General features: G+C 39.9%; 1 protein-coding gene across 1 annotated transcript; it reads right to left on the bottom strand.

The window, feature by feature from the left end:
• Positions 1-5,564: 5,564 nt before the first annotated feature.
• EPGN (epithelial mitogen) lies at positions 5,565-11,773 on the bottom strand. The gene is made up of 5 exons (XM_047719992.1): positions 11,593-11,773; positions 10,949-11,038; positions 7,867-7,987; positions 6,991-7,143; positions 5,565-5,676 (listed from the first exon to the last, which is right to left on the bottom strand). Exons 1-5 carry the CDS (start codon positions 11,633-11,635, stop codon positions 5,622-5,624), a joined length of 462 nt encoding a protein of 153 aa, XP_047575948.1. The 5' UTR covers positions 11,636-11,773; the 3' UTR covers positions 5,565-5,621.
• Between the last annotated feature and the right edge of the window lie 4,746 nt (positions 11,774-16,519).

The raw sequence follows: 16,519 nt of genomic DNA, 5'->3' as shown, positions 1-16,519 counted from the left end.
AAGGCTGGAGCTGGGATTTAACCTGTCTGGTAAACTCCGGAGACTCACCTGAACCCCTCTCGGCCACAGCCCTCAGTAAAACCTTTCTCCTGGCTGCGCCTGCAGAGTGAAAGTGAGGCTCTCTTTAAATTACTTGGCACTCTGCTCAGTTTCAGGTATAAACCAGTGAACAGAGTCCCTTATTATTACCGCTGGAATTAGCCAAGAACAAAAATCATTATAAAACAAGGTAAAATGTAAACAGTGTTTGGGAAATTAAAAAGCAAGGGAGGAAGGGAGCATAAATATCCAGGGAATTCAAAGGAGGGAAACGTCGTTTCTGTAAACAGGCAGACAGAGGTGGAGAAGGGTAATGAATGTGGCGTGAACACGGAGACCCTACCGCAGATAGGCTTGAGCTCTGAGAACACAAATCTGGTTGGGATTAGACCTGAGAGTGACTGAGGGCGTGGGCAGGATGGTGTGTCTGCTTCCAGGTGAGTGTGGGTTTCCCTGCAGAGCACATTCCTAGGCAACCCAGCCTCTGCCCTTCCCTTATGGCTTGTGTGGTTTGCAGTCCAACAAGGCCCTCTGCAGGCAGGCTGATGGCTAGACTCAGGGTTATGGAGATGAGGCAGGATCGTAAAATCAATCCAGTCAAAGGACCAAGGCTGCAGATTTTAAAGGCCCACGGAAACCCTGAGCAGAAGCAGGAGAGGCACTGAGGGCACGCTCCGAACCAAAGCAAGGCAAATATGTGGGACCAGCGCTGTGTATCCTCTATTTTCTACAAAAAGCTAGATTTTTAAAACTGTATTAAAATATCTAGATTTTTAAATGTGAGCTTGTTTTAAAATAAACCCCAGGAAGGTCGAAGGCAGTGTGTCTGCAGGCTGTATCTACTGTAGAAACCGCAGGTTTTCCAAACACAACTTTCAACCAGGAAGGGGATGTAGAGATCATCCTTAGTCTAACTTTTTCGCTTAACAGACGAGAAAAATCACGCAAAGGAGCCTGACAGAGTTAAACAACCACGCAGCTGGACTAGATTGCAGGTCATTAAATGTCTGTGCCTTACCCTGATTTTTTAGTGTTGCTTCCAGATTTTGCCCCTCACTGGACCAGCATCATTGAGCATCTTTCTTTAAAGTGTACATGGGACTCGGGGTAGGATTGTGAGAGTGAAGTTGTGGGAAGGAGAATGATGATATTTTTCTGTAGATGGGAAAACCACTCATTCCCCATCCCCTCAACACACTAAACTAGTGTCCCAGTTAGGGGACCAGCACCAGAGAACACTTCTTCACAGGCTGGGAGGCTGGGGTCAAGAGTTCCCAAGGGACCTCATCATCCCCAGAATCCTGAAGATAAACCAGGGTCTACTTACAGTCTAACGTCTCTCCCCAAAAATGTACATTCATCTGTCAGTGGGCATATGAACCCTGTTCTGGCCCCACTCAAAGGATGGTATGCCTTTGTTACTAATCAGCAGGTGACTACAGGGAGTTTTTCTGGTTGATCCATGGCAAAGGTTATTATTTTATGTATTTTAAAGAAAGGGGCTTTCTTTTCATTTGCATACAAACCAATTGGATATTATCTCTAAGCCCATCAAGAAGCAAACCCCCTAAAACCAATATTTTCCCTACACTATTGGGAACCTTTTTCATACAGAGTTTCGATGCGGGACTTTGGTATTTACCTGGTTCAGGTCTAGGCTCTGCTACTGAAAGGCTAAGTAACCTTGAAAAAGGGAAAGTCTTTTCTCCGAGCCTAGTTACACACTCATGGATTAATTAAAATAATGCTAATAATGCTTTTCAAACGTTGTAAGTGCTCATGAGTTGTAGCTATATTATACTTTGTATTTACACTTTATCTTGGTTTGTGAGGAGACTCAATATTGAATCGATATTTCCGTGCAGTTTTTAAGACCTACAGATGCCATTCTTTCCAGAAGACTGTGAAGCCTAATTAACAGCCTCTTGAAGATCAAAAGAACTGCTAGTTTGATCCTGCCTGACCGCAGTCCTAACTAGATTTCAATCCAAGTGGTTTATGCTCCAATAACACCTGAGACATGAAAATTATAAAGAAAGGCTATGAGATATATTACAGATAAGATCCAACTAAACAGTTCAATTCTCCTTGTTAGCTTATAATCACACTCCTAATCTTTATGGGATGTTTCTTTGGAGGCTGTGGGTGTTGCCCACAATCTGGAATAGCCATCATGTTCCGCTTTGGCAGAGGAATGAAATAGAATGGTGGGACTCGCTGATTCATGTAGCTATTCTCCAGGGGCCTAGCCTTTGCCTTTGTAGGCAATTAATGGCTTGGGCTCTTGTACTCATGGATTGAATAACTAACAGAAATCAGAGCTGAATTTGGAAGATCTGCTTCTGAATGTGCTACTGAACAGGACCGCACCAAGGTTTGGACAGAAACGGGGACTCACCCAGATGAACAGCGCCAGACTTTGACAAATTAAATTTCAACACTTCCAGTTCATCTTGGCAGTTGGCTAGTAACCTGATGTCATGCAGCCATGATGTAAGCCAGAAAGAGCGGTATTTTGCAATAGAAAGATTCTGGTAACCCTTCCTTTGAATGTGGGTTGCAGGATATCAATATTTACATCACACTATGGAGAGTTTGTGACATTTTGCAATACTAGAAGTTAGATGGCTTACTCACAGTCTTCTGCAGACAAAAATTGTCCTTATGTCCAACATCATCAGCTCAAATTGCTGATGTTTGCCTTGTTATTTTCTTAAGACATTTTTTTCAATTGCATATAATGAATGGAAATCTTCTTGACATCACCAAAATGGACCATTCAAAATTAAAGGAGTAGATTTGTATTGTGCCCGGAAATGCAGAAAGATAATCTATGTTTTAATTTCATCTACTTCAAACATTATAAAAATATAAGATACCAAAAGGCATTTGGGCTGGGTCACCTGGCTGGATCAGATGGTAGAGCGTGCAGCTCTTGATCTCACAGTCATTAGTTCAAGCCCCATGGTGGGTATAGAGATTATTTTAAAAAATAATAATAATTTGGGGACAGAGGATACAATAATAAGTAATTACACTTATTTTTTTTTGGTAAATTTACTGGTTCAAATGTGAAGTTACAGTGTTTTTTCCTCTACCCCTATCATGGTCCAATATGCCAACTAATGAAGCACTTATGAATATTGATGACTTAAGAATGTGTCCTCAAAGATTGAAGGATAGACACAGGAAGAAGACAAAATGGGAAGTGAATGAAATCGATGAGCCCTTTATCCAGTTTGTTTTAGTCAAAGATGCCAGAAGCATGTTCCCAGTCCTTTCCTAGATGATCCAGCCCACCTTATAATCATGACTGAGAGCTGAAAATGCTGGCTGACGCAGGGCCTCCCTGGCAGACTTTTCTCAGGGTCTTACTGCAACAGGGAAAAAAACAGAATGGAAAAGTTTGCAGAACATATTGTTTGTATGCATTTTTCTCACTGGAGTGTCGCTTACATATGTAAATATTGCCATAGGAATGCCAGAGATTCATTCCTCCCTTCAAAATCCATTCTAGGTTGATCATTTTGTACGACAGACCATGAACCGTTAGCTTCTCATAAACCACACTTTAAATTTCTGCCAGCTCACTGGGGTGGGGAGGGGATCTTATCCCATTCCTCAGTGAAAAAAATCTGACTCCTTATTGGTTTCTGTTTTGGTTTGGCAATCTGGAAATTTTAATTCTCTGCCTGGTTTTATTTAATTTCAATTATATTGGGTTTACAATTTAGAAATATTTATAACCAGATATTTATAACTTTTTTGGTTATCACCTCCCCGGACTCCAGCATTAATTCTTCTTTCCTTTCATCAAGAGGCAGTCCTTAATTAAGCTTTATTGCTTCTTCCGGGATTCTCCCCAGCTTTTTAACACCTTTTTGAAATGCCCAGGAAGGGCACAGTTTTCTAGGTGCGGTCGCTGGAGTCACTGGGAGGATCCTTCTCCTCCCCACTTTTTGGTATGATGTAACCTTTGCATAGTTTGCGAGGACAAGCAGGAAGTGCTGACACGCGATTCATCTGCATGAAATTCCTCAGGGAGGAAAAACAAAGCTGGAGAAATACCTTCTCCTCAAAGGAAAGCAGAATGTGAGGTTTTGTTTAGAAGTGAACGGAAAGTCATTAGAAGCTAAAGTCTTGTTACCATTGTAAGAACGTTCATGTTTGATTCTCTTTTAACCCATCTTGTGATCAGAACTGTTTCGCTTATCTATGTCATGAAGGAGAAAAAAAGTCCATAGTTTTAGATTGAATCCAAAAGAAAATTGGTAGGTATCATTATTCTTTAATTCCTGTTTCACTTCCTTGGAAAACAAAATTTTAATTTATTATTCTACAAACCACACATTAAACTATACACCTGAGATGCTATCCAGTGGTGTGTCCGGGTTTTTGAGGGGGTACGGGGGGTAGAGATGGGATTAAGAGTAATCCCACTTGCAGAACAAATACAGAAAAATTTCTCTTGACCCACTATCCAATTTTGAAGTTGTCAGGGCCTTGTAGAAAATAAAACCAAAGCCCAAAGAAATTAAAGGACCTGAGCAAGACTATTCGACTTACGTGGAAGAAACAGGATTAAAGAGGAAGGACCCTAACTCCCAAATAAGTAGTTTTGCCATTGTTCCATTTTTCTCTCGCTATGTGCAAATCTGCTATCAAGTATTCAGAAATGGTAAAGAAAGTTTCCACATGCTGTTGGCTGGTGAGAAGATTCCTATGTCCAATTCTTCAGTTTCTATTTCAGGGCCAAGGGTCGAATTTTATTAGTAGAATTCTAGAATTGCGGTCAAAATGGATAGTCACCAGGTAGTTCCACTAACAACAGGAAGAGGTGATGACCATAGGCATTAGGGGACCAATGAGTCCAGCACACAGTTTTATAATCCATGCAGAAACAGAAATGTTTCACCTACTCAGGACTCAATATCCAGTCAGCTTTCAGTCATCAAGAACTCTTTAGCTTATTCCGTATTTCACAGATAAAGGCTACATAGCCTTAAGCTGGGCTATGATTCGTGTTTGCCTTGGACACTCCATTATCTTTTCTCTGGTTTAGGCTTCAGGCACATGCTTGCGTCCCTGGAGGTGCCATAACACTGACCTCATCCTGACAGCTGACACCACATTCTCTCAGACACCATGAAAGCAACATGTTTGGGACCAGGTCCAGAGAGCAGTGATCCAAAATACTGGTGGTAGCAAAGCACATGAAGAACCCAAGCTTGGCCTTGCCTTGGCTTGCTGCAAGGTTGATAATGATTCCCACGGACTTCACATCTGACATTGGGTCCTTCTGCAGTAAGAACAATAACCACACAACAACAGCGACCAACCCAGAGTAGGACTATGAACTTGACTTCTGTCACCATAGCTTGTTCACTCGGCTCCCATGGCACCCTAACGATGGCAGAGGCCGAAAACCAACGTTGAAATTTATTCTCTCATTTCATCATGATCTCAACTTCCATTATTTTCCAGTCTAGTCAGCTTGGGAAGTTTTGTTGTTCCGTTTGAAGATTTCAATTTGGGGCCCACTGATTTTTATAAATGCCTCATGAACATTTCTGACAAAGGCCTCACAGTGGTCTTCCTCTGGAACAGATGTTGTAAGGTGATTTCAATTTTAGACACCTAAAACAGAACATTGGTTTCCATGTGAATTTGACAGCTGTTTCTATAGTTAATGGAGAATGACATCTATGCTCTTGGTGCCCTACCCCAAATCCATGGGGTGGACCCATACCCCAGGCTCACAGCTGCATCCTTCTCCAGAGGATCGCCCTTGGCCAAGAGAACACTTAGCCTGAAGCTTCCTGGCAGATTCCAAGCCCTTGGCCCGTTTCCCACCAGGAGCAGCCTGCCACCCATGCTTGATGACACAGAGCACTAAAACCAAGACTCCTCGCTCTAGTGGGAGACGTCTGCCATACCATTCATATTCTAGGTCTCCCTATGGAATTGGGCCAAGGCTAGACCTCCGCAAAGTCTACACTTTGCTCACCTTCTTCCTCCACTCTAGTTTTCCTTAGTCCATTACAGGGTTCACCTTAGAGCACTCCCTCAGCCAGTGACTTGCACAAGAATTCCCATCTTAGGTTTCGCTGCTAAGGAACCTGACCTCACACAGCAGTCTTGTTAACACTAAAAGGTTTTCCTTCCTTTTTTTTTTTTTTTCTCTTTCCTTTCTTGGTCTCTTAGGCAACTGATACAACAACATCAGTTGATAGAACAGATTTTATAACAATTGATCTACAATCGACGTAATAGATGTTCTTCTCTCTAAGATACAATTATTAAGCAAACAAACTTTTATTTTGTACAGTCAGTGTTGGTCATTTTTAAAAATGGCAACTTCGTCAATAGAGTACAGCCAAGGAAATGTATTTGCACTTTTCTCTTTAAAGTATCTCCCATTACTTCTTGCCTTTATCCTAGTAACATGGATTTAAGAAAAAATTACCAGTGTGGATAACAGAAGGAATTTGTATGTGTAGATCAAGCTTATTTTCTTAGGCTTTTAGCAGTCGACAAAATCTTCCGAATAAACCCTTACCTGAAGTCTAAAAAGAAAATGGCCCATGTTGGCCATATATTTTCATTCATTTAATATTAATTTCTTGGTTTGTTCATTCAACAAATATTTGCTGAGTGTCCACTATGTGCCAGGCTCAGTAATAAACACTGAATATACAACCGCGAACAAGTTACACTCTCTACTCTCGTGGTGTTCACCAATTTTGATGTGGGCAGACAGATGAGGATGAAGGGAAACTGTAGATTGGAGCAATTCTAATTTTTACTGCTTGTCTGTGTTTATAAGGAAAAGCATCAAAACAAATATGTAGGAAATTACACATGTCAGTGCTTGGTATATTCTAGGGGCTCAATAAATATTCATCAAGTGAACCAGTGCCCAGCGACTTCACATTTTCATTTTTTTCCTACCTCTTTCTTATGTAGCAGTAAAAAATAGCAAGAAAACCACTTAACAATAATCCAACGCCAATCCCAATTGCAATGTATTTTTCATAAGAATCCACAGCGTATGAAGTTAAGGTCAAGTGCTCACACCTTTCTCCAGTATAACCAGTAAAACACCTTTAAAAAAAAGAAAAGAATTCATAATTTAAAAACCCATAGTGGTAGAAATTACCAATTTCAAAGAATAAAAATTTCAACAGAAAATAAGTAATGTAAATTAAAGAGAAAAATGCCAAATGAAAGCCAACTGTAAATGAATTGAGGAAGCTAGGTATTTCAAAATAGTAAATTCATTAAGGCCCCATATTAATGTAACTTCCCTCACGGGTAGAAGGGAAAGGTAGTCTGCTTGCATGAGTTGATCTAGAAAACTATTAATCTACTCTTTCACAGGAGAATGCCTAGCAAACCAATGATCATAAAAATAGTACTTAATTGCTCTAGAACTTTATATTCCTCAAGAGTGTTTGCTACCATCTATTTCATCTTATCCTGTAATCAATCCCATGAAAATCCAGGATCATCCTTGCATGTTGCTTAAATGCACATTTGGATTCAGTAGTTTTGAGGTGGAGCCTAAGCTTCTGCATTTGTAACAAGCTCCCTGGTTACAGAGAAGCTGCTAATGTGGGGACCCTATTTTTGAGTAATGAGGGTTAGGTAGTTTAGAAAAAGACTCCTTAGATATTCAAATACAGTGATTCATGTCCGGATGATGTACCCTTTTTACTAGATAAGAAACAGGTGTGTGGAAATGTACTATGTGAACCGCATAGAAACGTGTCAAACATAAATTCATCTCCTCCCATCTCTAGGACTTGGAAAGTTCTTTGCAATTACGTGCAGATGGCTTTCTCCAGCTCATGGTGGAATGCGCAAACACCATTGATGCAGTAACTATTGTGGTCTTCCAGGCAAGGATGTGAGAACTTCAAGGCTATGGGTCCTTCTGTGTTGTCAACTAGGAAAAGGACATACAACATTAACAGATGAAGTGGGTCACACTCTTATAGTAGATTTGTTACACGTATGTAAAGAGAGTTTTGTTACACGTATGTAAAGAGAGTTTTAAATTTAAGAATATTCTTTGGGTGCTCTGCCTTTTAAACTACTGACTGGTTCCGTCGGCAGGTTATAGTCACAGACTCTAGGTTAATATCATTTAGACGTATCACTAATTAGGGGCTGGAGGTGGATGGATGATTGTTCTGTTCCTTCTACATAATATGGTAGAGATACAAGTTTGCCTAAAGGTGGCAGCATTGATTCTCATTTTAGCCTTGATTCTCCTTTCTTATTTCTCCCATTCACACCTGAGAAGTCAGCATAGGGAATCGGGATTTATGGAGATAATGAAGTTGAGAAGATGAGAATTCCCCGCTTCCTCTTCTGTGGACTATCAATTGAGAAAGGACTTGTAAAGGGAGCCCTGTGCCTGATTTCAGAAGAGGAATTTTCATGACCTATACAAGAAGCCAGAAACAAGTTACAGCTCAAGCTTCACACAGTTGAAACAACACCTTTGAATATTAATTGGAAATTTTACTTGTTAAGAGACATTCTGAGAAAATAGAGAAAACCTTTGAGATAGACAGAATGAGAAAATTTGGGTTTTGACTTCTAACACTGTGCAAATGACATCTGGCAAAACTTCCATGGTCAAGTGTCTAGAATCTCTGAAGGAAGCTTTCCTTTGGGAAACTGTCTTGTGGCAAAATGTATACATTTCAGGATGCTTATTCCTTGTTCTCTGATGGACTGAAGACATATACCTATGCTATCCTTGGGGCCTATGCAGTGGGGATGGTACTTGGGTAAAGCCGTGTAATTGAGCCCTCTTTGGTAAAAATCTAATTGCTGATTCTTAAACTTGTCCCAAGCAGAATTGGTGACATTCCGTTTTGTCTTGTTATGAAAATTATTTCCCCATTTTTAGTTATCATGTGACACCATATTTGCCTTGCTAGCTAAGTAGATGTACAGAATCCTACTTATTTATTTTTAGGGGAAAAAAGATATAAAAAGGCATATTTTTCTTATATTTAAAACACTGAATTTTACGTACTAAGCCACCAATAAGATAACTTCATTTTGGCTGAGAGCATACAATATTGCCTTAAGATTCACCTTCATTTTGTTGAATGCGATATTGTGAATCTAGAGTCTCATTTTAATAATTAACTCTAAGCCAGTAAGAATTTCCCATTGTACACCGTATTTGGTTCTTCCTGCTTCAAGACTAAATCAATGAGACTAGAGTCTCATTTTAATAATTAACTCTAAGCCAGTAAGAATTTCCCATTGTACACCGTATTTGGTTCTTCCTGCTTCAAGACTAAATCAGTTGAATTAGCCAAGCCTGAACCAGGATTTGCTAGATAATGTGAGAACTGAAAGAAAACATCTTGAAAGAAAGAGTGTACTAGAGAGCCTCATCTTTCCCCTAAGGAGAAGAATATTAGGTACAAGTTTACAAAAAATTTCCTAAGATATTGGATGCAGATTTTTAAATTAAATTCAAAACAGAAAAACTGAAGTTCTCCATCAAGAAAACAAAAGAAAACTGTAGAGATGATACATTCAGTCCCCTGTTTTCTATTATTATTCTCTGTAACTTGGAAGACTTTCACTATTAAGGAAGTAAAAAGGTGGTACTGGGTGCACTTTTACGAAGCCAGTCATTGAGGGGAAACTGTTCTTAAATTTTCTAAAGTATTATCCCCCAGTGAAGATCTTTCCTCTTGGCTCAAAGGCTCAGAAGACATGAAGAAGTTTGGCTAAAAATTATTCTAAAGCTCACACAGATTTTCTTTTGCAAGCAGGTAGTTATTCAAAACTCACATGGGCAAAATATTTTAAGTGAATTTTTTTTTAATTTAAAATCACTGGTGAAATGTAGAATGTTTAAATATTACTTGCCTTCATATTCAGAAACAAAACATCTGACTGATCTTCTATTTGCCTGGCTCTGAGAGCAAAATATGGTGTTTTCTCTGTCCTATGTCTTATTACCTGTCTTCACAAGAGGCAGTAGTGATTTGTGTGAGGATTGTAACTACCGGGTACACAGGTCTTGGCAAGTCACAGGTTTACCAAGTTCACCTGTGAGAGTTCAAACAGGCTTAAAAAATAATGATGCACAACAGCAGCCAGAAGCTATTCTAATAACAATAGTCATGGTTTTGATATGTCATCACCACCAACAACCAAAATTGGGTATAAATGGTTTGGAAGTATAGCATATGCTAAAACAACAACAAAATCCCCCCAAAACAAAACAAGAAAAAAGATCTTTCCGAAGATGGATTAAGGCTTCATCTTGTCATCGTTTCTTTGGCTGCAAAGTCATGGTCACAGATGAAAAGACTGTATCAAAACAGCAGACATCAAGAATGCCAAAATGGGGGGCACCTGGGTGGCTCAGTGGGTTAAGCCTCTGCCTTCGGCTCAGGTCATGATCTCAGGGTCCTGGGATGGAGCCCCGCATCGGGCTCTCTGCTTAGCGGGGAGCCTGCTTCCTCCTCTCTCTCTGCCTGCCTCTCTGCCTACTTGTGATCTCTCTCTGTCAAATAAATAAATAAAATATTAAAAAAAAAAGAATGCCAAGATGGGGACAAACCGCCTTGGGACACGCGTGGGTTATTGACAGAAAATGTGGCATGTTTCACATTCAGGACTGTAACTGAAAACGATTTCTGTGTCTCTCATCCACTTTGCTTGCCCCTTTTATAAAGGCAATTCTTTGCGGGCACATGGACTGTCACTTCCATTTAACAACATCTTGCTAAAAGAGTCGATTATCTAATAATAAAATATATATTTCAAAATTTCCAATGTTGCTTTGATCACAATCCAAGTATCTCTCAAAAGGTTAAAATAAAAAAAAAAAGGCACTTAAAATACACAAGTGTGAAGAAAATACCTTCCGTTTTGTTAACTGTCCAGTTACTTTGCTGGGTTGTGATTGGGGGTGTTCCCGACACGGCTGCCTCTGCGGTCAAGGCTGTCATTGCTATATGAAGGAGGGGGGGAAAGGCATCTTTAGCAGGTGAGCTCCTTCTATGTGCAAGCAACAGATTGAAAATTAGGTGCAAGTCACGGATCCAAAATTCTTCTTAGTCTACTTATTCCCACTTGTGTTCTATTTTAATTCATTTACATTTGAAATCCAAAACCTGACCGGGGCAGTTTCCTGACTGTTTCTCATCCATACCTATTCCAGGGATTACCTTTTAATTACAGAAAATAGAAATACATTTATTTTTACAAGAAAGTAGATATGTGGGTTACTAATTCAATCACAAGGCTGCTAGGACATAGTAGTTAAAATGTATCAACTGCTCTTGTTGTATAAAGCAAGCATACAGGTCTCAAAAAAGGGGTTGTAACGATCTGTTAGGAACCCAACCAGCTTTACATAAGAAAATTAATTCACAGATTTCTTGCTCTGTCCTTTGTCATGAAGAACGAAGGTTAAAAGCCAACTGCTCGTTAATTCAGAGAAAACAAATTCTATGCATATTTTACACAGACACAAAATTAACAAGACGAAAAGGAACTACCTACCTTTGAATAAGAGATAGACTGATATTGAGATTCCGAAGGCCATTTCCTGCTGCTGGTAACAGTATCTTTCTTATCCTCCGAGACTGACGGTGGAAGGTTTTTATTGTGCTCTCCGGAGCCTTTCTTGCATTTATATTTCATGAAGCGTCATCTGCCAGTTCTTACCAATCAAAAAAATATGTACTCCTGGCAGCAGCCGCAGGTAGAGCCCTCCAGGCGCTAGCACACTTGTTTAGGATACCTGCGTTATCTAGCAATGTGATCAGGTTTTCTTTTGAAACACTGGTTTCTTGTTACCTGTGGGCATAATCGTGTATTTAAAAGTACTTAAAACAACAAAAAAGAATCGAAATCCGGGAAAGGCCCCATTGCTGGGAACAGACTGGTACCAGCTCCAAAGTTGCTAATGACCTACATAGGATTCCAACCCAGGAGAGCTCTGATATTTGCAAACCAGGAAACAGCATCACCAGGCAGTAACTCAAACATCCCTGAAACTGCTGTCAATTACGCCACCTCTCAGTACAGACTGCAAGCAAATCAAGATATCTTGGAATTTAGAAGCAGGGGAGAAAATGAAATTTGGGTAAAAGCAGAGGTTTCATATTCCACTGTAATTGTTTGCTACTTTGTGTTGCTACTACAAGTTCTGTGAAAATAATTATTTTGAAGAGCGTAACGTTTGCCTTTATGTGATTCTGCCATTTAAGATTTTTCTGATGAAATGGAATGGGCTCCCAATTTCCTTAGAGCTACCGTGCTTCAATCTGTGCTAAAGGGCTTTGGCTAGAGAGAACCAGTGAGGTACCAAAATGATAATGATGATGATGATGGTGGTGATGATGATGGTGGTGATGATGATGATGTCATTTCCACTAAGATAAAATTAAAATAGTTAAGTTTGGTCTGTCAAATGAATGGAAAGTTCTAAATTTAACACGACATTCAAATGTTTCTGTTAATCTAGTTATGATTACTAAAATACCGTTTTAAAGGCCAAGATGTGATGATTGCTATTAGATTTTGTGAGTGTAGGAGGTTCCCATAAATTTTCACTTGCCCCAGATTATTATAAAGAACCTATATAAATATGTTTTACTGAGGTGGCATGTCTTTCTACCAGGAATTTCAATTGCTCATATTTTCTGGACCTTGAAAACCTGTTTAAGTCAAGATAGGTTATCATTTGCATTGTGTCCATCTAGCAAATTTGGTTTACCAGAAAGGATCTCTTTCACTATTGAAATATGAATTTGGCTTCAGAAATCACACAAGAATGAGCTTGTTGAACTCATTATAAGTTGGGCAATCACCACAAGAGTCATCATTTTAAAGTTAAAAGAATATACAACACTTGGCTTACTTCAAATGTGCCTACATTTTGTATTTCTACTTTTGTAGGTCTTTTTTTTAACTGTTCATTATTAAAACAATTTCTGGATAATATTTTTCCCAGGCAAATATTATTTGAATTATAAATCAAATAACATCCTCCGCACCACTGCTGTGAATTTAAGAAGAAAAACTTTGCAAAAGATTAAATAAACTATTATGATCATTGCAGCTGTTGAAGGGAGATACTATGACTAATTCTGAATATCTTTATCTGTAAGGCTGGGACATAGTACAACAGCCATCTTGGTTATTAATGGTTAAGTGGAGTTTGCATAATGCTTTGCATTTTGCCAAAGACTTCATTGCACATCTCCATCATTTCTTTAGTAATTCTGGCCCCAACGAATCCAGCGCCTAACATATGATATATACCTAATGAATCCAACTTGAGTCAACGAAGAAATAAACAAGAGGTCTTATTTCTATCAAGGCATATGAAAACTGAGGAATAGAGGCTCAAAAGAGTGACGTACCAAATCCCCTATAGTCAGGACTTAAATCTGTATTTGGATTCCAGATCTTATGTCCCTTTTACTTCCCCAGCTCTGTTCTCTAGTAGAAATCCATATACGGATCTGAGGAATTCTCTGAAGGATCTCCTAAAATCAAACTTTAAATAAATTACCTCTATCCTAAGAATCTAAATATTAAATCAACTGTGGCTTTCACTCACATATGGGCTGAGAGGAATGGCCTCTGTTCTTTCCTGATGTTTCCCCACTCTGGTGAAATTAGGCCACATAACACAGAAACTCACCTACCACTTTCCAGAAGACATACCAGAAAATCGCTCTAGTCAGCTCACACACGTCTTTCCTCTGGGACTCCTACTAATGGATCCCACTTACACACTCTTTAAGAGAATCCCCTGCCTTCATTTCTTCAGTCCTCTCACAAAAAGGCCCTTACCCAATCCTGAAGAATGGGGGAATGGGCATTGCAAGGTGGCCTTACTGATACCTTCTTTCTTGAGACACATTGGAGCATGTTGGAAAAAGGGGAAAGAAGGCTAAGAATCCTCCACTATCTTCCCTTCTGCCACTTTTTCTGTTTTTCTAATTTACTCATCTCTCTCCTCTGATCATAAGCATCTCTGACAGTGTCTTCCCTCCCCCTACCCCCCACCCACCCCTCTGCCCTCCTTTTCTTTCTTTGCCTTCTTTCTTACTCTTTCAGTAACTCAACAAAAATCCATTGCTAGACAATGGCAGGAAATGATCATCGGTCCATTGCTCTCTCTCTCTCTCTCAACTTATTCTGTAATTCTCATGTATGCAGTTGCCATTCCTTCAGTCAATATCGAATGCCTGCCACATCCAGGGCCCTGGGCTGGATGTGGTGTTAGGAAGACAAAGAGACAAATCACGCATGGACTCTGCCCTCAAGGTACTGAAGGGAGTTAAGGAAAGCACATACATAACTACAGAACTTGGTAGGAACTGAGAAGGGCCACGGATGTGCCCAAATGGCTGTGAGAGTTCAGGGGTGGAACTTCGTCAAATTCTTGTGGCAGTTTTCATGGAGGGAACCTGGAATAACAAGGAAGGTGTAGGTATGTAAGAAGAGAAAGGATTCTAGGTCAGGGAGGCAGTGAGGGAGGCAGCGTGCTGTAATGACAAGAGTGAGCTCTGACTCACATCATCCCAGACCTTGTTTTGAATTCTAACTCCACGTCCACTATCCATCTGGCCCTGGCTAAGGCTTTTTAATAACCACAAGGGTGAATTTCCTCATCTATCAAATGTAGATTGTCCATAACAACACAAAAAGTAAAGCATTTAGCACATGCTGGGTGCTCTCTTAAGGACAGCCATTGCTACTGAGCAAGAGTAGAGGCCCAGGGTGTGTAGAATGGCCAACAAGGTCAGGGATTTAGTGGTTAGTACATGGTACTGAGTCCTAAATTTTCATCACTAGTCTCTTCCCAGACTGATGTTATACCAACACTTTATGTATTTTGTCATCATGTGACACTGTTAAACTGAACATAATCTCTTCTCCAAAATCAGCTCCCTTTTGTAACTTTCTCGTGTTAATCAATGATAATATCTTCTAGGCTCTAACAGCAATTCTCCTAATTCACCAAATGTGGCCTTCAATTATCTAGGCACGCTCTAAATCTATCTCTTCTTACTTATCCAGCTGGATTTCCACCACTGTCCAACACACACCGTTCATTTCAGTCTGAGTCTCGCTTTCATATATGCTTGCCAAACCCATTCTCACCTCCATATCTTTGTATTATTGTTCAATCCCCCTTCATTCTTTTTATAGAGACTTGCAGGAGAAGAAAAGTTACTTCTCCAAATCCCTGCTGCATGGCTGTCATCTTTTTTTTTTTTAAGATTGTATTTATTTATTTGACAGAGATCATAAGTAGGCAGAGAGGCAGGCAGAGGGAGGAGGAAGCAGGCTCCCCGATGAGCAGAGAGCCCGATGCGGAAATTGATCCCAGGACCCTGGGATCATGACCTGAACTGAAGGCAGAGGCTTTAACCCACTGAGCTACCCAGGCGCCCCGTCTGGCTGTCATCTTTTTGATGTCTACCTTTTACTCACCCCAAATATCCATAAATGAAGTCATGGTACCAACGAACCAACTTTATCTCCGTTATGTGTTGACAAAGGCTTCCTTCTTGACTGGACTTCAGTCAGACTCCTGAGTCGTCTTCTTGACTAGGCCTGCTGAACCCAGTTTTAGCAAAGAATGCTGCTAAGTCAGTTTATGGAGGACCTCCTCCCCAATATCTGATCAGGTTCTCTTGTCCTACCCTTGATATCTGGCCTGCCTTCAGCAAGAATCCTGGTAAGCTAGTTTAGCAAGAGTCTTCCTACACTTGAAATATAATCAATTTCCTCTTAGAGTAATATCCCACCTACTGATCCCCTTACTCTGCTCATTGGATATAGATCCACAGCCATCTTTGCTGTGTTTGGAGTTGAGTTCAATTTTTTCTATTGCAGTCGCCTTGATCCCGCTGCTACAGTCTTGGATAAAGTATTCCTTACCGCTTTTACCGAATGTCAGAACAATTTTTCTTTTCCAGTGTTTTAGTCTCTAGAAAGATTCCCTCCTGAATTTTAGCTTAGCCAAGGGGCAGAAATCTTCCCAAAATAATTCCTGCTGTACTTTCGGGGGTTGGGGATGGTAAGCTCGAAACTGCAGACTTTACTTTTTCCATGTACATGTATTTTGGGTCAGTTTTGTCTGTTTGGGGGAATCTGGGGCCCTTTCTGAAATGTTTACTTGGGAGCTTTGAATTTAAACTTCTGTCGAGGTTACCACACAAAGATAGGTCTGGACTGACTTTGGAATGGGCTATAGAACCTTTTCTTGCATGCTGAAAAACTTGTACATTTCCCCAGCAGGCGGTAAAGAAATAGGTAACAATTCTATTCCTGAAACTAATATTACACTATATGTTAACTAACTGGAATTTAAATAAAAACTTGAAACCATGAAAAAAGAAAGAGGTAACAAATACATGAAAAAAAATCTCATAAATATCTTAAGGAAGAAAGAAGACAGGTA

The sequence above is a fragment of the Lutra lutra genome, chromosome 2, assembly GCF_902655055.1.
Source record: "Lutra lutra chromosome 2, mLutLut1.2, whole genome shotgun sequence".
Taxonomy (NCBI): Eukaryota; Metazoa; Chordata; class Mammalia; order Carnivora; family Mustelidae; genus Lutra; species Lutra lutra.
Note: the sequence above shows the minus strand (reverse complement) of the source record. Positions and strands in the feature narration are given on the sequence as shown.